The 25169-nt window shown below is 32.9% G+C and overlaps 3 protein-coding genes across 5 annotated transcripts; 1 reads left to right on the top strand and 2 right to left on the bottom strand.

The window, feature by feature from the left end:
* The first annotated feature begins 224 nt into the window (after positions 1–224).
* Positions 225–6481, top strand: LOC110027393 (putative glucose-6-phosphate 1-epimerase). The gene is made up of 6 exons (XM_020728795.1): positions 225–443; positions 4196–4294; positions 4491–4588; positions 5960–6067; positions 6175–6256; positions 6334–6481. The coding sequence occupies exons 1-6, from the start codon at positions 240–242 to the stop codon at positions 6397–6399; spliced, it is 657 nt and encodes a 218-aa protein (XP_020584454.1). The 5' UTR covers positions 225–239; the 3' UTR covers positions 6400–6481.
* On the bottom strand, positions 6429–15833 carry LOC110027392 (bifunctional protein FolD 1, mitochondrial-like). 3 transcript variants are annotated; one of them, XM_020728792.1, is made up of 5 exons: positions 15509–15833; positions 8208–8527; positions 7851–8087; positions 7612–7779; positions 6429–7433 (listed from the first exon to the last, which is right to left on the bottom strand). In XM_020728792.1, exons 1-5 carry the CDS (start codon positions 15735–15737, stop codon positions 7263–7265), a joined length of 1125 nt encoding a protein of 374 aa, XP_020584451.1. In that variant the 5' UTR covers positions 15738–15833; the 3' UTR covers positions 6429–7262. The 3 variants fall into 3 exon arrangements, with proteins under 3 accessions (XP_020584451.1, XP_020584452.1, XP_020584453.1); XM_020728793.1 differs by having other exon boundaries at positions 15515–15833; XM_020728794.1 differs by having other exon boundaries at positions 8208–8479; positions 15515–15833.
* Positions 15834–22634: 6801 nt separating this feature from the next.
* Positions 22635–23348, bottom strand: LOC110027578. The gene has a single exon (XM_020729067.1). The coding sequence runs from the start codon at positions 23305–23307 to the stop codon at positions 22915–22917; it is 393 nt and encodes a 130-aa protein (XP_020584726.1). The 5' UTR covers positions 23308–23348; the 3' UTR covers positions 22635–22914.
* Between the last annotated feature and the right edge of the window lie 1821 nt (positions 23349–25169).

The following is a 25169-nucleotide window of genomic DNA, read 5'->3' as shown; positions in this document are numbered from 1 at the left end:
AATATAGAGTTTTACTTGGTGATTAATCCAAGCCTTCACTACCATACAATTTGAAATGGTTACAAAGCAATTTAATTTATCCAGTCATGTCATTTTGGACATATCAGTGCGCATTAACTGCATTGTTCTTGAATTCTTTTGCGGAACTGATTTGTTCATACTTCATTGATGGCTATTATCCAGCACTTTAGGAAATTAAATCAAGTTTATTTTGCTTCCTTTATTTACTTTTAACTGTAATGTTATTTAGTAAAAAAAAAAAAAGTAACTGTCATTTTATTTCTCATAACTCCTTTCTTTTGCAGCATGGATTTGCAAGAAATATGGAATGGTCTTTAGTGGATTCTCAAAACAATGAGGGCAAGCCTGTTGTAACCTTGGAACATAAGGATGATCCCTACAGTCGTTCGATGTGGGATTTTAGCTTTCAAGCTTTATACAAGGTCAATTTCTAACTTTAACCTTCTCTAAACTGATATGTAATGTATGCATCTTTATTTTTACAATATGATTAATGGCATGGAGTCTTAGGATATTGCCTCAGTAATTTATTAGGAAAAGCATAAAATCACATTAGATGATTTTAAAGCAATTATACTTATCCAGATGATCTCCTTTGATAAGAATCAATTCAAAAATTTGTTGAAAATTATGTTATTTGAATCATATTTTGTTTTAAATCTTCTCCCACTTGAATTTCCATAAATAGGAGATATAAGAAGTTTGAGGGGGTATGCACATAAAATAGCAAAAACATTGCTAAAGAGAGAAGGGCTTCTTTATGGATCATCTTGTAGTAATTTTTTGATATAATATATATCTTTTATTTATTCTCTTATTTGATTTCAATAATTTCTACAAGATATTAGGATAATTTTATATCTGTTTGGCTTAGAGATTTGGGGCTTTTCATTATATATTGGATTTGATCATCCTCGTTTCCAATAGAGTGAGACCGTTATTTGGTCGAATCATATTGTGTTGGTGTTATTTTATGGTGCCTTTTCTTTCGTTACTATTTTAAACATTCTTTGCATGCATTTGATATGCTTTTGTATTATATATATATATATATATATATAGAATTTTTTCATCTTAGCATCTTGTATCATACTCAAAGGTCTCGCATGAATCAAGTTGTTCCTGTTTTTGTCTCTCCCTTGAGTTTTGATGTCAATTTAGCTTAAATGGTAGATGAATCACATGAAGCTATGATGTGATTGGGTTGGGCTATTGGTGCATGATGCTCAATGATGTTGAAAATCTTTCATTTAATGAGTGATGGTCGATGATCTCAACCTAAATGTCTGGAAGTTCTTGCATCTTGAAAATACAAGACATGATGAAAAGATTAATCATAACTTGCAAGACAATATCATTAGTTAAGCTCAAGTGAAGCAATTTTAGTATTAAAAAAAATAATTTTATATAAAATATGTAAGCATAATTTATAGTGATAAGAAATGTGAATCAAAACTTCATTAAAACAATGTAAATACTAACATTATATCTTCATATGAATTGTAACATCAAAGTAATGGAAATGATGGGATTATCTTCAACTGCAAAAATAAAGCAAAGCTCAATTATGTGTCTAAACAAAGAACTACTTATGAAGAGGGTAAATATTGAACCCAAAATATATCTACTATGAATGAATTTATTCTTGTTATAATAATCTATCAATTAACCTATAATAAGTTTTGTTAAGACAAAATTAAAACGGCATGGCATAGGGCATGCAATAAGATCAATAAAAACAACATAAATAGTAATGCACATTAACATAACAAGTGTCATCATTACATCAATTTTGAATAATTCATATGACATAACAACAACAACAAGAACAAAGCCTTAATCCCACTACGTGGGGTCGGCTACATGAATCCTTTTTCTCATTGCGTCCTATTTCCCTATTTCGTGTCATATTTTCATTTATTTCTAGTAAATTAAGATCATTTTTAATACAATAAGCCCAAGTCTAAATTAAATTGAATAATTCATATGACATGTATAATTAAATTTCAACTAATTTAGATTAATTTGTAATATGATGATTTTATATAGTCAATGCCTTAACATGAAAAATATTGATTAATTTAATTACATGTTAACACATCCATGCACAACCACATCATAAATATTTATATATAGATATAGCACATCAAAATCATTGATTATATATTCAATCTCTGGTAATACCTTAAAATATAAGGATTGTTTCCACCAACCAGATGGCATCTATTTACCCTTCCAAAAGCTTCATCACTTTGGGTGGTGTTAATTAGACCGGCAAATACTATCATTAGAAGGGTATTTTCAGCAATTACATCTATCAACCACTTAAACATATATTATAGAATATTGTCACAAGCTAGAAGCTACAACAAATATTCTATAAGTAGTATGCTCAAAATTTACGTCATATCAGCAAAGTTTATGATTAACATGAGCAAGGGTTATTTCATATTATCAGGGCATCAGATATGAATGATACAGATATGCACAAATTATCAAAAAAAGAAAAATTATTATTTTCACATCTTTGAAAACTATTAAAGCATATACAAAATTTAACCATTAAAAGTATAATACCTTTATTGAAAATTTTATGCTCCCATATTATTGAGAAATGCTCCTTTATGTCTCATTTTGATTTGTTAAGGATAAATTTTAATTCAAGTTAATTTAATGTTTTAAATTTAACAAAATACCCATTTTCTCTTTTATATAATTGCCCTTGTGCTTATATATATATATATATATATATATATATATCTATATATTATATCTGTGTGTGTCATTATTATTTTGATATTTGTTTCTTTGATCTTTTATGTCCTTTAATCGTAGTATTGGTATATCTGCATTATTGGATTTGGTCAAAACAAGTTAGCGTAATTTTTTTATTGTGGTGTGATTTACAATACCGCGTTACCGTGTGATTTTTTACGACCATAAATTTCTATGCAAAATTTTTATTTAATGTTCCTTTAATAATCATCTGTGCGAGTTTTATTGTTTTTTTTTTTTTCATCTAAAGGTGATTTTTTAAAAATTATGATTTGTAGATTAAGAATTTTACAATGTGTAGGCTTTGGGCATCCCTTCTTTGATTTATATCAGAAACTCCCACTTGAGGTGAAAATATATTATTTTGAAAATTTTAATAGTTCTTCTTCATCCACAGACTCACTATTGTGAGTTGAAAATGAGTTTTATTACCGGTGTCTTGATGCAAACTTTGACCCAATTTTGATAGCATGACAAAACTGACCCTATTGTTGTGAGGAAATTTAAGTGAAATTCTTAACAATATGGCCTTATAAATCAATGGACGATATGAAAGCAAGCTTCAAAAGCAACTGAGAAAACTAGATAGCTAGGACATATAAATGATACCAAATAAGTTGTGATAACTAAAGTTGAAGATTACTCCTTTGTAACTGGAATACATTGAGAACACATAATGCTGTCCTTTTAGGAACAAAAAGTCTTCTGAATATAAAAGAATTGCATCACATGCATCCTATAAGGCTATATTTAGATTTCAAGACAGGAAAAGTATGATATTTTACACTAAGTTCCAATAAATATGATATATTTTGCTAAATGCAGCGTTCAAAATTTATAGAATATTTGGCTTTTCCGGATAATTTGCACCATACCTAAATGATGTTCTCTACATCTTGATATCATTATTTGTTACGCTATCTTAGTATTGCATTATAATGCATTAGCTTTTAAAGCAGATAGATTACTAGAAAATTTTGAACCAATTTCCAATTGCGCGAGGATATGCTTATATAATCTCTTATGGAATTTCTTTGAATTTGGCTTCTGTTAGACAGACGGAGAGCCCTCCAAAGAATTTAAAGATTTATGTTAGGCATAAGGTTAAAAGGGCAATTTAGTCCTTTGTTATTTATTATTGTGGGGTATAAATAGGGCTTGTTATGCTTATGGTTAGGTCATGCTATGTGATTGTTGTTTTGACGTTTAGGGTTAGGATTTTGGGGAGAGATCGCCTACCTCTCGAATATTAGGTTGGGAGAGAATCACCTACCTCGCTAATTTTAGGTTTATCTTCTATGTATTTGGATTGTGTTGTTTGTGTTGATGAGGAAAAATAATTTATTTTACACTAATTTCTATGGAAGTTCCTATCAACTTCATCATCTTTTCTTTGCAGGTCACTTTACATGCTAGGAGTCTTTCTACAACCTTATCCATCACAAACACAGACAAGAAGCCCTTCTCTTTTACCACAGCGTTGCACACATACTTTAGTGTAAGAATGGGCCACTATGACTTCTCCACTAGCTTATCTAATAACATCTTTGGCTTTATGTTATCTGATAAAGCCAAGGATGAGTACTCACATTTCTCGGGACGGGTCTTTTAAACACCTAATTTCATAAAAAAATTTCAAACGAGTATGTGATTTTCCTGAACGGTGCAAACAAGAAACTTTGACTGTTACACAGGCTTCTATCTCAGGAGTAAAAGTTAAAGGTCTCAAAGGTTGCAAGACTCTGAACAAGGATCCAGACCCTGCCAATCCTTTAGAGAGCAAAGAGGAAAGGTTTTCTTCATCTACTTCATTGTTTATATTTACTAAGAACCTACAATTTTATTATGTGGAGTTTTAAGAATACTTGGACCCAAGTGGAAGTTTTTTTAATGCAATAAAAAATAAAATAAAATCAAGTAACTAACAAGCAAAATCATTTTTGGGAAATTTACATACACACCACACAATTCTTATGTTTACATCCATAGCAGTTTGGTGATTTAAAGCTATGCATGAAAATGTGAATTTGACTTTTAAAAAGTGATAAATAGTGTCATTTTCATGTGATATTAAAGATTTGAGTGCTATGTGTGTAACTATCAAACTAAAGGTGTGAAATATGTAAATACAATAGAATTGTGTGCTATATATGTAAATGCACCAATTTTTTTTTAATGTGGTTTAGCTATTGCCGCTATGCACTTTGCATGCATGTCTCTACGAGGCATGTCTCAAGATGCATATCTTATTGTGAAATTTAAGCTTTTACTGAAAATTTCCTCCATCCATACCCTTTATTTTCCCTTGTCTCAGAACACCACCAAATAAAAAAAAATGATAGAATCAAGCCCAACATTTTAAGTTATAACAGGTCGTAACCATTATTATCTTCATTTTAGTTATAACCATTTGTTTACCTTATAACAATATTTCCATAACAAGGATTTAGGTGCTTGCAATTTAATAATCAATTCTTAGTGGAATTTGTGAAGATTCTCTGTGCTTTCTACAAATTTTCCTATTCCTAGCTTTTTGAAATTGAAAATAAATTAATAAATAGTTTACAATGAGTTTAACAACTCAAACTTGAAATCATCAAGTTTATCTCAACTCTAAGTGAAAATTGACTCAAAATCAATCTAAATAGGACACACGATCTTGTGTAGAAATCACTCAATTATAAGCTTTATATACAGTAATTTCAAGTAGAAATGAATCCAACCTAGATCGAGCCATTGTATATTTCTAAATCATGTCAAATTTATTTTAACCCTTTGAGTTGATTTCAATTTGACTAACAAATCAAGCTGAGTGTGAGTTTTAGATATTTGTATCGCTCATAATAAAAAAAAATTTCAATCTCTCTCTATAGCACAAATCCCAAGGCAACCTAGGATCAATGCTTGGGATCCCCCAACCAAGGACACCCTTCTATTCTTTCTTTCGTCTTTCCGTTAAAGTTGAATTTAAGAAAGAATACAAGCGTTCCGAAAGGCAAATTCAAGAGGGGAATGAAGGAAAAAAGCAAGGAGATCACCGTTAAGAGCCCATCAGTAAATAGCAGCTACACATTCTATTTTATTACAAATCATATTATATAGAGATCATCTGATGGAGAATAAATCACATTATAAATTATGGCGTCTGAATCCATACATGTAGGGATGTAGTTACATTTCCTGGATTTGTTGACTGCATTTACCTGGGTGCAACTGATGAGCTACAGCTTGAAAATGGGTTGGGTGATACCATAACCATCAGGAATACCAAGTATGTAGGCTATGTGCTCTTCTATCCTACTTTTTTATGTTATTGCCAATTTGATTTGTTGTATATTTTAATTAACCATTTTTATATTTCTAAACCGAAATGTTCAGCTGGCCTGATGCAGTCTTATGGAACCCGCACACTCAAATGGAATTCAGTTACAGAGATTTTGTCTGCGTTGAAAACGCACAGGTGCCATAACTATCTTCTAGATATATATTACTCCAGGAAAATTACATGTAAAGTTAATCCTTTTTTCCCTGCATTAGATCGATAGAGTTCTACTGAAGCCTGATCAATCATGGGTTGCAGACCAACACATATGGGCTAACTGATTGATACTTTTTTTTTTCTTTTTTTTTTGAGATTTATACCAATAAACAGTCTGCTTTGAGTATCCAAACTTTAATTAAGCTGATCATAATTTTATTTACGTTATTTCATTAAAGATTAGTAAGTTTTCGTGCTCGAAGGCTATTCTGTGCATCCCTGCACGGATCTTGTTGGCTTCCTTAAGCCCAGGAAATAGGATTTTTTTGCATGGCACCAAAAGAGATTTTGGGATTACTGTAAATTGTAGATGAGGAATCTTATATTTGTTCCAGGCATGAGATGCTTGAGTTGGCTTTGATCATGTTCTTGTCCTTGCACAGAAAAACACACTATCAATGGGGATATAGTGACCAAAAACTTATTTATTTTATCTGAATTTGATTTTAACCAAGGCCTTGCACAGATAAATTTAGGATTGACGATAATAGAATATAAAATTTATAGGAATTTTACCATTGTCCAAAAGAGTGCTAAATTGGACCTGATATCTGCTTGACTGCCTTCAACAAATTAATAATTTTTGCCCTCAACTTTAAAATACTCGAATCGCTTTTTGAGCTGCTGTAAGAAATTTTCCGCAGAAAGGCTTCATAAACATTATTAATGGAACACTTCTTCATTCCTGAGAATAAAATGTTTAATCATTAAATTTTTTTTTATATAATTTACAACATAAACTCTAGAAATCACCTGGCACCAATACTACAAAACATTCGATGCTGTATTGGCTTATACTAACCTATTAAAGAAAGAACTAACTATTCTAATAGGGGTCCTTTTCAAAAACTATGAAAATCAGTAAAAATAAAAAAGGGAAAATTGTGAATTACAAACGAATCCTCAGACAAACTCTACTGCATCGTTCTCAGCTCAAACCAAATGTCCTTTTAGCAGATTCAAGAGTGTTGGAAAGAAGCATGGCAATGGTGACCGGTCCCACTCCACCTGGCACAGGCGTTATAGCTGAAACCAACTGCAATGCCTCTTCATAGCAAACATCTCCTGTGAGGTAATAACCATGCTCACTTCTCGAATCCTGTAAAATATATGAGGAAAAAATTTCAACTTTAATTCTTACAATACATCAAATGACAATCCAACACTAGTGAATGGCATTTTAACTAAATATTACAAATTAAGAATTTGCAAATCAAAACAAGAACAAGACAAATTGGAAAGAAAAGAAAACATATTTGCATCAGGCTCATCCTTACCTCAACTGGATTTGTTCCCACATCAATGACAACTGCGCCTCTTTTAAGCCAATTCCTACGAACCAGATTAGGAACTCCTGCTGCTGAGATAACAATGTCAGCTTCTCGAGTGATTTCTTCTGGGTTCTTCGAGTAAGCATGAACTACACTGACAGTTGCATGATGCCTCTGCAGAGAGATAAGTTTAATGCTTACAGTGAAGATCACTGAATAAAAAAATTAAGTTTTGCTGGGATTACCTGCAGTAGTAAGGAAGTAGGTAGCCCAACCACTCTGCTTCGTCCAATAACAGCCACATTTTTCCCCACTAACTCAGCATCATATCTCAACAAAATCTCTATGCAAGCTTTTGCTGCACATGGAATGAAAAGAGGCTCCCTTCCTCGCAATGCAAGATTGCCCACATTTAGCGGATGGAAGCCATCGACATCTTTTTCTAGATTTATTGCGCTCAGTACTTCCTCCTCAGCAATATGCTGCTTTCAACAAAATGAAAATGAAACTGGAAAGTTACAGATTTAATGATTTCCATGCAAAAGATTCCAAGCATCAAAATTCAAGCATTTTAATTTCACAGCAGAAGAGAAAGAAATTACTTTTGGTAAAGGTAGTTGCACAAGAATACCGTGAACTGATGGATCTTTGTTGAACTTTGAAACTGCATTTAATACATCATCTTGTGAAGAATCTTCAGGAAGCTCAGCCAGGAGTGAGGTGATTCCAACTTCCTCACAATCCTTTATTTTGTGACGTATATAGGATTGAGAATCTCTTCTCTTTCCCACCAACACAACACCTAGACCTGGAACTTTTCCTGAAACATCTTTCAACTGGCGTATTTCCGCTGCAATTCCTGATCTTATTTCTTCTGCGATTATTTTTCCATTGATAATTGTTGGATTAAGTTCATCATCCCCTAAAATTTTGTTAGTACAACAATGCTCAGGCAGGTTATCCTAACAAAGTATTGATGTGAACAAAAACAAATGTCAAACAGTATCTTCATTATCACTATTAGTAATTCCAAAGTTATAGAAAAACTACATCTTTATTTGAATAAACCTATTGCTAATAAAAACATCCTTATTTAAAAAAGAAAAAAAAGAAAAGAACAATAAATTAAATAAAGAAGAATAAAAGAATTATTTGATGAAAAAAATTACCTATTTCATTAACACTTGGGTTTATATAATCTTACAATATTTACAAATAAATCCCTAGACTTCTTCTATTTATAAATGGAACACTATAATAGATATAAATCTCAACGCTCTACCTCAAGATGGGCAAAAGATATCCACTAAGCCCATCTTGTCACACAACCTAGACAAATCTAATAAGCTAAGTAATTTGGTGAGGCAGTCAGCCACTTGCTCTCTAGAGGCTACATTACTTGGCTTCAGTAGACTGTTATCCAGTTTTTCCTTGATGAAGAACTGATGAAGAAGAACCAATCAATCTCCACATGTTTGGTTCTATCATGTTGCACCGAGTTGCTGGCGATGCTGGTCACTGACCTGTTGTCGCACCACAACTTCATTTTAGCTCCTTGGTCCTTGAGCTCTACCAACAAGGCTCTCAACCACATCCTCTAAGCAAGTGTTAAGGTCATGACCCTATACTCTGTCTCTATTGTTGACCTCGCTATTATTGATTTTTTCTTACTCTTTCAAGAGACCAAGTTGCCCCCTATAAACATGCATTATCCAGATGTGGACTTCGCGTCATCCATACAATTGGCCTGTTCAGAATCACAATAGCCCTCAATATATACAGGTTCATTCTTCCTGAAAATCAACCCCTTATTTGATGCGCTCTTTAAGTACCTCAGAATTTGATATACTGCATCCATGTGACCCTTCCTCGGATCATACATGTAACGACTCGCCACACTTACTATAAATGAAATATCAGGACAAATGTGACTCAAATAGATGAGACGGCCTACCAACCCTTCTGACACCTCTCGCGATCAAATGACCCTTGCCTCTGCGCTTAATTTTCCCTTCTAATCAATTGATGAAATTGCAAGTTTGCATCCCAACATGTTTGTCTCTTTGAACAAGTCTAACACATACTTCCTTTGAGATAGAACAATCCCCTCTACTTCACGAGCCACCTCAATTCCGAGGAAGTATCTAAGTTGCCCCAAATCCTTCACATCAAACTCTTTGCTCAAACTTGTTTTCGGTTGAACAATCTCTCCCTAATCAGGCCCAGTGACAATCATAACATATCATCCACATACACAACAAGAATAGTAATGTGAACACAATGTCATTGAAAGAATACTTTGTTATCAGCATTGATTTGCTAATGACCTATGTCTACCATTGCTTTCCTGAACTTGTCAAACCAAGCTCGAGGAGACTGTTTCAAACCATACATTGACTTCTCAATCTACCTCGCCCACTGTTTGATTTGTGTTGAAGTTTGATGGTATCTCCATATACACCTTCTCTATTAGATCCCCATGAAGAAACGCATTATTCACATCTAGTTGTTGTAAACTTCATCCATCATTCACAGCTAGACAGACATGTGTCCTGATCGAGCTCATATTTGCCACTGATGCAAATGTCGTAGTCGATGTCATGTTTAACTATACCCATTCACCACTAATCTTGCTTTGTAGTGATCGATCTTTCCTTCTTATGTCTGCTTCACTGTGCATCCAATTATTTTTTTCCCTGCTAGTAGCAACATGAGCTCCCATATCCCGTTCTTATCAAAAGCACCAAGTTCCCTCAACATTCCTACCTGCCACCACGGGCATAGAGACAATGTCCAAAAATGCAGTGAATGCTCCATGTAAAGGTGATATGTTAGAGTATGAGACAAACTGAGCAATGTCATGTGAAGACCCAAAGCGATCAGGAAAATAACGATTAGGAGGATGACCCACATTGTTGTGAGAGGTCATCTTTAAAGTTATAGGAGTAGAAGGAGAAGAGAGACGAATCATATCACCTACGAATCAGATTCAAAGGTAGATAATGTAGGTGTCTCAGGAGTCAGGATAGACCGGGACAAGGAACTTGTTGGCACGACAGATACTGTTCCCTCATTCTGCTTTTTTTTTTCCTTGTATACACCCCCAACTCCCCTTGAGCTTGAGTTCCACCACTTTCAGGCTCATTTTTTGCATATTCTAGCTCTTTTTCAATCGATCATTCCCACACAGTGGCACAATGCATTGTTCCCACATGCACCAATTAGTCACAATCACCACTCTCCCCCTCTCGCATCATACCTCCAACATCTGACGAGTCACCAAAGAATGAGATCACCTCTAAGGTGTAGTAGGCTCAAACTTTCTAAAAATCATATTCATACTCACAAACAGTCTTTTCTCTGTTGGACTCCAACAAACATACCTCTTCTAGTGGCAGAATAACACACAAAAATACACTTCATTGTTCTGAAATCCAACTTTCCTATTGATGTTCTATTATTCTTCACAAAACATACACAATTGAATACATTCAATGAGAGGATCCTACCATTATCTCCTTTCAACAATTCACAAGAAAATCGTCACTCCAACACTCTTGAGGACATTCTGTTGATTAATTGAACAACTGTCAAAACAACCCCCACAAATTCTTTGGGTCATTTATCGAAATCATCATATTTCTGGCTACCTCTAGAAGGTGTATATTATTTTTCTCTACTACTCCGTTTTGTGTCAGTGCGTATTGACAAGTAGATTGATGTTGTATCTCATTAGGCTGACAGATACTCCCCAAATGTCTTGTTGGTATACTCTGTCCCGTTTTCGGACCTCAATACCTTCACTACTACACCGTATTGAGTCTGAATTGCCCTGTGAAAATCTTTAAATCAGGCAAGCACATCATTTTTATTTCTCGTCAGATATAATCAAGTAATATGAGAAAAAAATCAATGAAAGCCACAATATATTTGTAGTCATTTATCGAAGTTATAGAACAAAATTCTCATACATTTGAGTGTACCAAATCATAAATACAAGAAATCTTATTGCCAGAATTAACATAAGAGCTCCTAGTATACTTACCAAACTCACATGCATCATACACAAGTTTTTTGTTTATTTGACTTTTCATACAAAGACGGATATAATCGACTTAATAGGATAAATGAAGAGTGTCTCATGCGCTGATGTAGCAGCAACGCACTCTTTCATATCTTCTTACTCCAACACTCTCTGCCATGGATTTCAAGGTTGAGTCCATCCCCTCCTATCCAAGTACCAGAGTCCACTATGTCATGTGCTAGTCTCAAGTCTTCGGCCAATCCCCTTCTCTTGAAAAATCACATTAAAAATATCAAATAAAATAACATATTTTAGTTAGATTATAATGACACTAATGGATAAAAAAGTTTACTGAAAAGGAAGAAACATGCAAAATATTGGAAATGGCCATAGAATTGGTACTCTTCATTGTACCCTCATCAACCACAGGTTGTGTTATATCATCAATTGTATGAATGCTCTCTGGAATTGTTATTTAAGTATATGAAGAGAGCTCACTGGCAACACATATCACATATTGATATGCACCAGAATCTATTATCCATTTTGGTGATTTTATGATGGATATAGAGGCAAAATCATATGTATCACAATTACTTTTGGAGCAATATTCCATTTGGATGACGATAAGATGGATGCACCCTCAAACACATCACCTATTGCTCTCTTCTTCAACATCTCTAAGAGTTTGTGATCCTCATCAGTAAAGACCACCTCTGTCTCTCCTTCGTTCCTCGCTACCATCAGATTCGCCCAGTGCCCACTCTTCCACCCCTTTGGGCCCCACGATTACGACCATAACCTCTAAACAGTCCAAGTTCACCCTTCTCTCTCTCCTTGGGTGACTTTGGACAAGCCTTATTCAAGTGTCTAACTTTTTCATAGTTGTAGCACCTGCAGTTCTCTCAATGGGCACCTGTCATATCTGAGCTCGAGGCAGCCAAAGCTAGTCATGTACCTGGAAGTCCACTAGGCTCAAAGTGTAGTTTCATGCGACTCTCCTCCTACAACATTGCGACAATGTCCTCCCAATGAATAAAATCGTTCCCTGGGCTAGGAGGACCGATCTCCTCTGATCAAAGATCGTGTTCAGATGAGCCAGATATTGCATAGCCTTATCTGTTCAAAGATCTCCCATTTCTTACACTCAGGATTATCACAACTTGACATAGGTGAAAAGTGATCAAGATCTTCCACAACCGCTCCAGTTCTATGGAGTACTCTGGAATCGACCCATCACCTTGTACGACTACCTCTATTTCATGCTGAATATAAAACACCCGTATGTGGTTCTCAGTCCCAATATGGGTTCTCTTCAGTTTTGACCAGATGTCATTCACCTTCCGATGCTATCCACTGATATTGCAATCATTGGAACAGTCGAAATGAATAGTCCAGTGTAAATCAATGCATGTGTGGTCCTCCGCTCATCCCCCTCAACATTGTCACTCTTTAGCTCGACCTTCATCAAGTATCCTTCTAGTCTCTTCCCTGTTATAATTGTCTTGATCCGACGCGACCAACTTAGATATATGGTTGATCAATCGACCTTCAGATCCACAAGAGGGAGATTTAGTTTCACCTACGTCGGAGCACGTGCTTAGCCAGATACTGCATAGCCTCATCTGTTCAAAGATCTCCCATTTCTTACACTCAGGATTACCACAACTTGACATAGGTGAAAAGTGATCAAAATCTTCCACAATCGCTCCAGTTCTACGGAGTACTCCTGAATCGACCCATCACCTTGTATGACTACCTCTATTTCATGCTGAATATGAAACACCCGTATGTGATTCTCAGTCCCAGCATAGGTTCTCTTCAATTTTGCCCAGATGTCATTCACCTTCCGATGTTATCAACTGATATTGCAATCAATGGAACCGTCAAAATGAATAGTCCAGTGTAAATCAATGCATGTGTGCTCTTCCCCCTCAACACTCTCACTCTTTAGCTCGACCCCCATCAGGTATCCTTCTAGTCTCTTCCCTGCTATAATTGTCTTGATCCGACGCGACCAACTCAGATATATGGTTGATCAATCGACCTTCAGATTCACAGAAGGGAGATCTAGTTTCACCTACGTCGGAGCACGTGCTGAGATAGTGGCTCCTGTCGAAACATTAGCTCACTATATGAGCCCAACCAAGAACTTCAAAACTTTGGAATTTATCTTCCCCAAATGTTTCAGTCTTTTATCTCTCATAATATCTCCATCAACTGACATCCTCAATTACAAAGATTTAAATTCAGATCACACAAAGAAGAGAACAAGGTGGTAACAATAGTATCAAAACAGGGCTCTCTCGCTCAGATAAAGCAAAAATGATCACGATACAACCTTCACTGCTTCTCTCTGAAAAGCTCTAGCGTCAGAGGAGTTCTGAAACTCCTAATCCTCACTGTTGCCTCTCCTGTTCACGCGAACCAAACGCAAGACCGTCTCTCCCTTCCTTTCCCGTCACCCTCTGCCTCCTCTGTTCACGAAATCAACGTCGAACACACTTCCGCGATCCTTCTTCCTCTCAATACCGCGATCTGTTCTTCCCGAGTCCGCACGAAGTCGCTGAGCCTCTCTCTGCCCTAGCCTCGCATAGAGTCGTCGCGACCTTTTTGCCCGAAGCCTTCGCCCTCCTCTGCTCATGCGTCGACGACTAGTGAGGGAAGCAATGTCGGAATCGCAACGCACTTTCTCGTCTTCCGCTCTGTTCGAAACTACAGTGACCGACGTCTTTCCACCCCTTGATCCTTCACGTGATCTTCACATGATCCCCATAAGATAATCAAATAGCAAACTAAGAAAAGAGAGCTAAATCATCATCAAAGAAAAGATCGACTTAGACTTAGCTCTAATATCGCGATAAAAATTATAAAAGGCTACATCTTTAGTTGAATGAACATAATGCTAGCATAAACATTCATATTAGAAAAAAAGGAAAAAAATATGAAATATTATAAAGGAGAATACTCTTCAATCTTTCATAATCAGTATATATCCTATAATAAATATTAAGCTCGTATGACAATATTAATATGTTAAGCTAATAATTCTAATAACTCTAACACCCACCCATAAACTCACAATGTTATAAGGAGCATTGAAGGTTTGTATGATGCAAGAACCAAGAGATTAATGGCATGCATGTCCGATAACCTCAATATGGTAACCAAAAAATTCTTATAACTCTAACAAGGTTTACTTCACGAGTTATTTTGAGTGTAATATTAAGTATAAACTTTATTTGTGCAAATCGAATAATACTTAGTTTGAATTGTTATGATGCTTGACATCATTAACCATATTTGCAGATATGGAATGTCAGCACTGCAACATGATTTCCTTTCTGTTTTAATTCCAATGCGGAACTCGAATGCTATCCGATTCAAATACCAAAAGCAAATAGAACTGAAAAATCAGCCACAAGTAAAATATGGCGGTGTCTTAGAATATGATCTGCAAAATTTGCTACCAAGACGAATTATGACCCAAATCAGAACCCTTTACAGCCATAGACTCCTCATTTTTTTCAAGATGGAGTTAAATTGTTGAGAAGAAAGACAATAAGTTTCTAGACATCTAATATTCATGTATCAAACGGAAAGCAGTATAAGTTATGATAACCTGCAGAAGCAGCATCCAGCGTTCAGCCACAAAATCATAAAACAAAAACAAGCTCAAACCTAAACGTATGAGCTATTGATTCTTCATGTATCAGCATTCAATCCACAAACCTTTCTTCCCTCATCTGGTTTGTCTCATCTCGGAAATCTTAGCATTTTTATTTGTTCTCGTCATAAAGATCTCCGAACACCACTTTGCTCTGATAAAAGATCCGACCCGTTTATGCATATTACCCAAACAAAAACTGAAGAGGGTACCTTTACCTTGGTTTCCGGATGGCGAAGGAAGGGTAGGAGGAGACGCCGAGCTGGGATGATTCCAGACGTCCGGAAGGTCTGGGCCTAAGATGGAGGAGCTGCTACGCCGCCAAGCGGTTTCGGCTGCGTACTTGCGAGGGGAAAGAAGGCTGAAAAGAGAATTCAGAGCCGGAGGGCGCGGCTGCGAGTCTACCAATAACCGCCTCCGCGTCGTGAAGAGAACTCTCATTTCCGACGCTCAGAAGAGGTTCGCCTCGCAGTTCCCACGCAGTTATTGTGGCGTGGCTCTCACGCATTTTACTTGTGACAAAAAAAAAGAAAAATAAGTGTTTGAAGTACCGATTTTTTCGTTCGGACAACAGCGGTTTTTTTTTTTCTCTCTACCGCGATTGGAAGACGCCCCGGACGCGGCTCGAACGCAAAAATTTTTCTGTTTGAAGAATTTAGGGTTTCTTCAGCAATCATTTTGGTGGAATGTGGTCTAAAATGATAAAAATTTATCATTTTTATAATACAACTGAGATATTAAATACTAAATCAAATTAAAATATTTTCATGCATTCACGTAAACTGCAATGGAAAAAAACTTTGTGGTCTTATCAAATGAAACCTTATTTGCAAAGGCCGATGATATTTTCGTAAATGTCAAGATATAATCTCTCCTATCATTCCATCAAAATAATCATAAATATTAAATACATTTATAATTAAATCTTATTATAAAGCTTTAGTTTAAAAAAAGAAAACAAATAATAATAATAATATGTAAACAAACAAATAGTTCACTAGCACACTTATATCTCTCACACTACATCATTGTCATATGCTACAATAATACAAAAAACTACAAAGTTGGCCATCACTACAACAATATCAAATTATCTATCATATAATCCATAAAAACATGACTTCTTCATATCTTCCTCAACATATCCATCTTCATGAGGTTGTTGATTATCCCCCAGTAATTACAAAACATTTATAACATATTTTTTTATTAACTCGATAGCAACAATGAGAAGACCAAAAAAAAGATACTAAAAAACTTACTTGAGAGAAAAAAATATTAAAATTCCTTCTAAATATAATGAATATCTAGAATCAAAAGAGCTTAAACATTCAAAATACTATTGAATTTTAATAAGTGCCTGAAAAACATCATAGTTCAATCCAAACTCAACAAAAAAAGAAAAACTAATATGAACAACCACAAAAGCCCAAGAAACAAGAAGAAGAATAATAAAAGAGAAGAAATTCAAGGCAGCTAAAACAAACAATAAAATGAAATAAAATAAATCTCTTTAATAAAAGAAGGAATATAATATTTAAAATTTAGTCTTCTACTCTTCTAATTAATGATCTCATGAATATTAAAAATCATATTATCTAAAAAAAAATATTAAAGATTTTGTCATTTCTCTTCTTTCAAATATAATAAACAGTAGTGTGAACAATCAATAAGTAAAATCTCTTAATAATATTAGAGGATAAAGAATCTACCTCAGAAAGAATATGCAACATATTGCCACTTAAAAGATGAAAATTTTCATAAAGAATGCATCTTTTTAATAAAGAATGGGAAAAATTACATTCAACGAAATAATGATTACGAATTTCATTATGATTTAAGCACAAAACACAAGAATTATTAATCATAATACATCTAACAATCAAGATCATATATTTTGAGACTGTTATGTAAAATTTTTTATGTAATAGTTGCATTTCTAATAGAGTAGCATTTAAACCAAACATAATTATTCCAATAAATAACAAAAGAGCTATCAAAGATCAAATTATAAATGAATTTTTGAATATATTTATCATGACCCTTCAAAAGAAAAGAAGTAAAACTATTATTAATAGGAATATCAAAAATAAAGTTTAAACAAAAAATCATGAATATTACAAGAGATAAAAAATCCCATTTATTATTAAAAACAACTTTGTACACTTTAGTGAAAGGTGGGAGATTAAACCAAATAAAAATAATATTAAGAAACTTCTCAAGGAGAGAAGAAATATTCAACCAATGACCAAAATAGAAAAAAATACTATTATAAATAATTTAAAATTGAAGGCAATACCTAATCTTAAAAACCACTTGAGATAAATTTTCTAAAAAAGAAGATAAGCTTCTCATATGCTTAATCTAAAGAGACTCATAATAATTAAGAAAACCAAGTTGCTAAAAAAAACAATTAAATTGTCTATGTATAATTTTAGATTTACAAAAATGTCTAAATTAGGCAAATCAATGGCACCATAAATCTTAGGCTTAGTAATTTTAAGCTAAGAAATAGTATAAAGCATAGAATTAGAACCACTATTAAGAAGAGATTTTTGACATAAGGAAGAAATTTTCATTCTTAAACTTTAAAGAATATTAATAGCATGAACCAATAATGCAAATAACTCCAAGTAGTACGCTTCAAAAGTTGAAATCTATCAGCAAAAGATAAAATTTTAAGCTTCCAACCACCAATCCAATTTTGTAACTTATTCCACAACTTGAAACAGTAAGCAACAAGTGACATAGAAGAATTGACAGACACACCTAAATAATAACAATGTAATGTTTTAAATGGAAACCATTAACTTGACAAAAGGAATCCTGTAAATTAAAATCATTAGGCTTAGAAAAATGAATAACAAATTTAGTTTTGTAGCTCTTAATTTAGTAGATTTATAAAAATAATCAAGTAAAAAATTGAGAGTATTAATAGAATTAACACCACCTTTATCAAAAACTAATAAATTGTCAACATAAATAAATGATTAATGTTATAACTCTCAATGATATGTTTAAAAATGATAAAAACATAATGATGAGCTTCTATAAGACAAGAAAAAAACATTCATTATAATTGTAAAAAGATAAAGTAATAGATGGCGCTCTTTTATAATATCAAAGGGAGAAACAAAATAACTCTTCATGTCATTATTAACCATAACAAAAAAGTTAAAGATTAGATATGGAAGTTACAATCCAATTAATGCAAGTATTAGGAAATTCCAAACTAGTTAATAAAAAATAATAATAAATTGACAATTAATATTTTCAAAAGCATTCTAAAATCAAATTTGACACAAAATCTTTTATCAACATTAGTACAATTAAAATTAAAATAAGGGATCGTTAGTCAAAATAATTTTATTTGCAATATCACGACTATAAATGAAAGAAGCTTGGGCAGGATAAATAACATTAGAAAGAAAATTTTAAGTTTATTCACGATAAGCTTAGAAATAACCTTATAAACTATATTGCAAAGAGATATAGACTTAAAATTAGAAGAACTTTGAGCTTGATTTTTCATAGGAATGAGAGTGATATTAGCATGATTGATTGTATTATAATGATTAGAGGAGATAAGAAAATAACGAACAACACCAATATAATCAACTCTTAAAATCTTCAAAATATCCTTTAAAAATTAGTCGTGAAGTCAACAGGACCACGAGACTTGTTACACCCAATTGAGAAAAGCTTGTTTAATTTTCTCATTCAAAAACTCCATAATAAGTTCATAACCTTCTTCAGAATTTAAAATATGATTAATGTGAAAGCATTGGAGTCATAAGCATAATTAGTAAAGTGACCATTGAAAGCCTCATGAAAAAAGAAAAATTGCTTCTCTAGAAATATCATCTTGAGTATTGAAAAATGAATGATGAGTAGAACTTTCCTTAATAAGTTTTTGACAATCATTAATTTTAATTTTTTGATACAAAAATTTAACATTATCCTCACCTTGAGAAAGCCAAGCGTATTTCACTTTTTGTTTTAACCATTTCTATTCGCAATTTAAAGCATTATAGCTAATTGGGATTGAATAACAATCGCCTCCTTTAAAATAAATTTATCATTTGGGTTGTTATCAAAAGAGACATAACTACAAACTTTTGTTTCTTTTAATATTTAATATTATTAGTAATAAATTTATTAGAATTCAAAGAACTATTTTTCATAGCAATTTTAATATTTTTCAACTTGTTACAGAGAGAAATATGAGGGTCTTTCTTTACTGCAATGCTCCAAACAAAATTCACAAGAGAAGTAAACTTATGACAACAACTCCAATAATTTTTATACATAACCTACAAAATAACTTCGAAAAATTACTAAAATAAATAGCAATAGAGTGATCAAAAGTTAAAGGTTTCAAAATTCTAAAAAAAAACTAGAAAACTTTTACATCTAAAGTTCATTGCAAAAAGTTCTATCCAAAAGAATTTTTATAGAGAAATATTTTTGCTGATTAAACCAACTAAAAGAAAGACCATTATAAGGAAGGTCAATTTAAAAACAAAGTTATTAAAATAAAAAAGTTTACAGGGATTAGGAGGAGAACCACCACTTTTCTTGTTAAGCCTTCTAATGCAATTAAAATCACCCAAAACATTCTAAAGTTCATGTATATTACCCACTAAAGAAGAAAAGAAATTCCAAAGATCTACTCTATGAATAACACTGTTATCAGCATAAACAAAGGTAAAGCTAAAACTAATAGACGAGGAGAATGAAATAATATCATGAATAAATATTAAAAGTAGAAGAAATCCATTTAATGCAACTTATACCAGAATCGACCAAATGAAAATAGTTAACACTTTTTTCAAAAGAGAATAAATTAAATTTATTATAAAGAAAATGATTAGAAGTCGTAGAAATAGAAATTTTAGTTTCCAATAAGCAAATAAGATCCATGTTAAAATTCCTATAATAAGTTGTCTACAGTCTGAAACACGAGGATCATCATTAACTCATAGCATTCCAACACATAAATTTTAAAAAAATAATAATAAAATAGAAAACTAAAGAAAACAAACTTAGTGAAAAGAAGCAACCCCTTTTGGTCTCCATTTTCTAGGCGTAGGGATAGATCCTAAGGAGGGACCCACAACTTAAAAAATAATAGAAACCTCAAGATTAGTCAAAGGAGATGGTCTTCCATAATTTTGAATCAAAGTAGGACTCTCCAATTGGTGAGTTTCTAATAGTATAATTAGAATCAATAAGGAAAATCACAAGAAGATTGACAATAGAATCATCATTACCATTTACTGAATGTAAATTCTCTCAATTAAGCATTCCTGAGTTATTAGACATAATGGATCTTGATTAATAAAATCACTATGCAGAGTAATAGGAGGAAACATAACTCTTTGTGGCCGATAAAAACTGCATTGAAATTGGGAGTGATTTTAAGACTACTCATGTGTTTTAATGATGTTTTAAATGGTCAATGTAGCCTGCTATTAAAGCTTCTCTTTGTTACACTGCTAGTAATTTCTGAAGGCTTTCGTAAATGAGCTTAATTATTGATTCATAGCAATAAGAAATTAAAAAGTCATAGACACTTTTTTTCATAATCTGATATTGCGCAACTAAGTTGTAATTTTCAAGCACTAAGCAAATCACACTCGATGACTTCTTGTAGGATAATAGGAATTTATCTTAAATATTTTTCTATAATGCATCATTAGAAAGTGAGAATTTTTATGACATGTTCAAGTCTAAAATCATAAACTTATCTAAAATTGAGTATGACACCAGCACCAAAATCCTACTAAACCAGTAAATATTAAATCATAAAAATTTATCTTAAATATTATTTTTTAATGGATAGAAATTTATCTTATTGAGGACTATCCTCTCAATATGGCTATTTAAATTATTTTTCAAGCCTACACACAACCATGTAATCTATTTCAGTATTCTTCAAGGTTTGAAACCATTCCCTCCATATTGAAAAGAAGAGGAATTGATCAACTAACCGTATTTTATTTTAAAATATATTTGATGCATCGAGATTCATAAAAAAAACGTGCTAAAAAAGTCGATTTTTTGAACAGTAAATAAGCGCTATCAGTCAACGAGTAGAGACATTTAATACTGATGATAAAACAAAGTCTTGTTTATTTGTCAGACTGAGAATAAATAGTGGAGAAAAATAGGGGCGTTTAGGTAAGAAATTAATTCAGAACAAATTGACGCCTTCCGGCAATATCATGTATTTTAGACAACTCATCCCAGCTATCTTGGCTGTACAATAGTTTATATTAATCACGCCTATCTATACCACGTCACAAAAAATAAGTGCTTCGCAGTTGCTTGCCGTGTCGGTTATTTTAATATAAATTCTTAAGCATGTACATTTATAACTGATATGGTAATTTTTTTTGGGGGCGGCGGTGTTTATATTTTTAGATAAATCATGTTTTGACGGCTTTTTTTTAAAAATATTCCTGAAAAATACTTTTTTTCATTTCTTTTAACTAGGTGCGTTAACAATTTTCTAACTGTGATTTAACTTGAAAAAAAAATTATAATAGTCAGAATAACTTTTTGAGCATATGATTATTATTCGACAGCTTCAAAATTATTTTTTAATAAACGGCAGCCCAAAGAGACCCTAAGAATGTAACCTCTCGTAATGAGATCGAGAATTTGGGAATTTGAGAATTTGAATTATACATATTATGTTTTAGATTATCTTTCCCAAAAGTAAAATTCCTTAAAACGTTTTCTTTAGCAATAAGAAATCGGATAGAAATATTTAAATGAATTTATTAATGTTGATGAATATTAAAGTTTTTAGCTTTATTTAAAAATGTTCTTACATTTATAAGATAATGTATGAAAAATTGATGAAGATTAATATTAGATTTATCTCAAAATAAATGATATGAATTTAAAACACTTACAAATAAACAGACCATAATCTATAATCTCCTCTGAAATAGCTTCAAAAATTTTTGAAATAACAAATCATTAACTATAAACTTTAATAAAACATGTGGGTTACAGACCACCCCAAACATATCATTTACATATCAACTACCCTCTTTCACTAATTTCTCAATTCTCACTCATGTATCAAAATTCACGGAATCCAAACTCATATTTTTATTTTTATCAAATTTTCAATAGTTTGATTGTGACACACCTAAATACATCGGAGAATTGCCCGATGGTTAATTTGTAAATATCAATATTTCAGGTGATTTGTGTATAATTATCCCGTAAGACTATAGAATTAAGAAAAATATAAATTATTTAAACAAATATACAGTTAACATTCTGAATTTCAGGAAGGTTTGATGTTGTACCAATCAAACACACATTTCTGATTATGAAATTATTACATTTTATATAAGAGTTGCAGATGTAAAAGTAACGCATGCTCGAAGCAAATAATTTGAGCTAAAATTTCAGTAGGAGATTCTCTTCCTCGCTAATTTGTTGAGCTAAAACTCATCATGCAAACAAGATTACTAGCTCTGTATCGCAAAACCTATCAATATTACATTTAATTTCAAATCAAACAAAAAAAAAAGAGAAAGAAAAAGAAGAAGAAAACACTGCTTGAATTACTTAAAACGTAAGAGAAATCAGCAGACTACTTGAAATATATAGCGGGGCTGGCAGAAGAAGGCTCCCAGGTTCCAGCCTCCTTCATGTACTCCAGATACCTCATCATCTCCGGCTTGGCCGCCGCCTTCTCTTTATTTGAAGATCCGAAGAAAGTGAGCACCGGATGAGAACTGTTTGAGGTACGGGAAGCAGCAGCGGCCTTCTTTGTCTGGGTGCTGTTCTGCTCTTCTTGTAGAAGATCAGGCTCCAAAGCTAAGTTTAGGCGCCGGTAGTTTCGCCGGCACTTTTTTAGGCAGGATGACATGGTTGGAGGTGAGCAAGTTTGGTTCCTCTTCTCCGGTGGTTGGAGGGAAGAGGGGAAGGGATGGGAGTTTATAATAGAAGAATTGATCGCAAGATTTAACTTCATGGGCAACATATTAGTTAAATATAGAATCCATACGTTGCCCCACTCAAGCTGCATAATTTTGATATTATATTTGGAGTATTATTTAGAACATGTTTCATTGAGAAAATGCCCAAAATGCGGTAGATATAATTCAAATAAACAATATATGTTAGCTATAAGTTCACTGTTTTAAGAAATAATTCAACTAAACAATATAAAAAAACTTTAGCAGTTCAAAAGAAACAAGAATTCCACATATAAATGCCATAACCAAAGACACTTGAACACACACATATAGAAGAGAGCTTCAAAGAAACTAGAACTCATCATATGATGTCATAACCAAACACACCCGAACACATCAACACACTTTTTTTTCATACCGAGGAAATCAAAGGACAAAAAAAAAACTCACGTAGATATGTCATTATCACACACACCCGAACGCATACATGAGGAGAACTCTATAAGCCCGCAATGACTTACTTCAACACTGATTTTTTCATTCTCTAAACCTTTTGAACTTAATTTCTCTTAGGATTCGTCTCCTTCACTAATACTGCTACTTTGTTAAAATACTCTATAGGAATATTGTAATCGGATTTAACGCTCAACATTCTAAGAGCTGTTGATAACTCTAAATGTGCGGGTCAATCTTCCCACAAAGAATGTTGTGCAGTACATTCAATTAATTGCAGAATTTGTGCTTCAATGTTTGGTAGTTGATCATCCTCAGGCACATGCTCAACAAATTGAGCTCTATTTGCATCAAAAAATATTTCTTCACATATGTTAGGATCATATTCAGTTGGAAGGACAAGACTTGATGAAGCGCCATCATGACCATACTTAGCATTTTGTTCATACTCTATGTGTAGTATAGTACCAATAATTAGGTTGAAAATTTCTATAATATAAATTTAACTTGACTTCATTTGATGTTAGGAGTGCTTGAAATTTGTGCTTCACATATGGACATTAAAACTTATCCTTGAAAGATAAGTGCAAAGCTGTGATATCACTTGCATAAAATACTCTACATCATTTAAGAGCTCATTAATGAGCTTTTTTCTACCTGAATTCAATTTATTATAAATTCATGACCTCAAATTTTGGATAATTATTAGCGCCTTATATAGAGATTTAAAGATAAAGGCATTCAACTCATCAGTTATACATAGATATTTCCAATCATAGTTATGTGTGCAAAAGATTCAAATTGACATCTTATATAAATTAATATGTATGCAACACCAAACTATTATTTATCACATAAGACATACCACCTTTTAAGAAAAAATGTATGTAACACACACACACACACATACATACGGTTATAGCAACCAAATCATAAATATCACATAAAAAATATCACATGTATATACAACTAAACATATATTTTGTGCTAACATGTATACATCTATAGTTATAACTTTTAATTTTAACAGTCACATCATCCAAATGTATATACAACTACACATATATTTTGTGCTAACATGTATACATCTATAGTTATAACTTTTAATTTTAACATTCACATCATCCAAATCTTTCAACGAACATAAAAATACAGAATGAAGATATCCTAAATGTATGTGCAAATGTATTGGGGCATTTACATACATACCATCCAATTCTTATATATTTATATATCTCAACATCTAAAAAATATTAATACATTTACATTAACACCACTCAAAACATTCACATTATGTTAATACTCTACAACATAAATCGTCGCATAAAAAGGAAAGAAGCCCTTAAGAGATTGAAATACGACAGTTACATCACTAGAATTCGATTGGGTTGTCAAACTTGAAGCACCGCCAACTTATCACCGCTGCGAGCACCCCACCGAAGAGAACTAGTAGTCACGAACGTCATAAGAGCTA

Source organism: Phalaenopsis equestris, unplaced genomic scaffold (assembly GCF_001263595.1).
Source record: "Phalaenopsis equestris unplaced genomic scaffold, ASM126359v1 Scaffold000428, whole genome shotgun sequence".
NCBI classification, from domain to species: Eukaryota; Viridiplantae; Streptophyta; class Magnoliopsida; order Asparagales; family Orchidaceae; genus Phalaenopsis; species Phalaenopsis equestris.
The sequence above is the reverse complement of the archived record's forward strand: the minus strand, read 5'-3'. Positions and strand labels throughout refer to the sequence as shown.

Excerpts from the sequence above, each read along its gene's own strand:
- LOC110027393 (XM_020728795.1), top strand. The coding sequence starts at position 240 with ATGTTATTTAGTAAAAAAAAAAAAAGTAACTGTCATTTTATTTCTCAT. Across the intron at positions 4,295-4,490 it reads CGTTGCACACATACTTTAGT|GCTTCTATCTCAGGAGTAAA; the intron begins GTAAGAATGGGC and ends ACTGTTACACAG. Across the intron at positions 6,257-6,333 it reads TCTGCGTTGAAAACGCACAG|ATCGATAGAGTTCTACTGAA; the intron begins GTGCCATAACTA and ends TCCCTGCATTAG.
- LOC110027578 (XM_020729067.1), bottom strand. The coding sequence starts at position 23,307 with ATGTTGCCCATGAAGTTAAATCTTGCGATCAATTCTTCTATTATAAAC.
- LOC110027392 (XM_020728792.1), bottom strand. The coding sequence starts at position 15,737 with ATGAGAGTTCTCTTCACGACGCGGAGGCGGTTATTGGTAGACTCGCAG. Across the intron at positions 8,528-15,508 it reads ATCCGGAAACCAAGGTAAAG|GGGATGATGAACTTAATCCA; the intron begins GTACCCTCTTCA and ends ACAAAATTTTAG. Across the intron at positions 7,780-7,850 it reads CTACTTCCTTACTACTGCAG|AGGCATCATGCAACTGTCAG; the intron begins GTAATCCCAGCA and ends ATCTCTCTGCAG.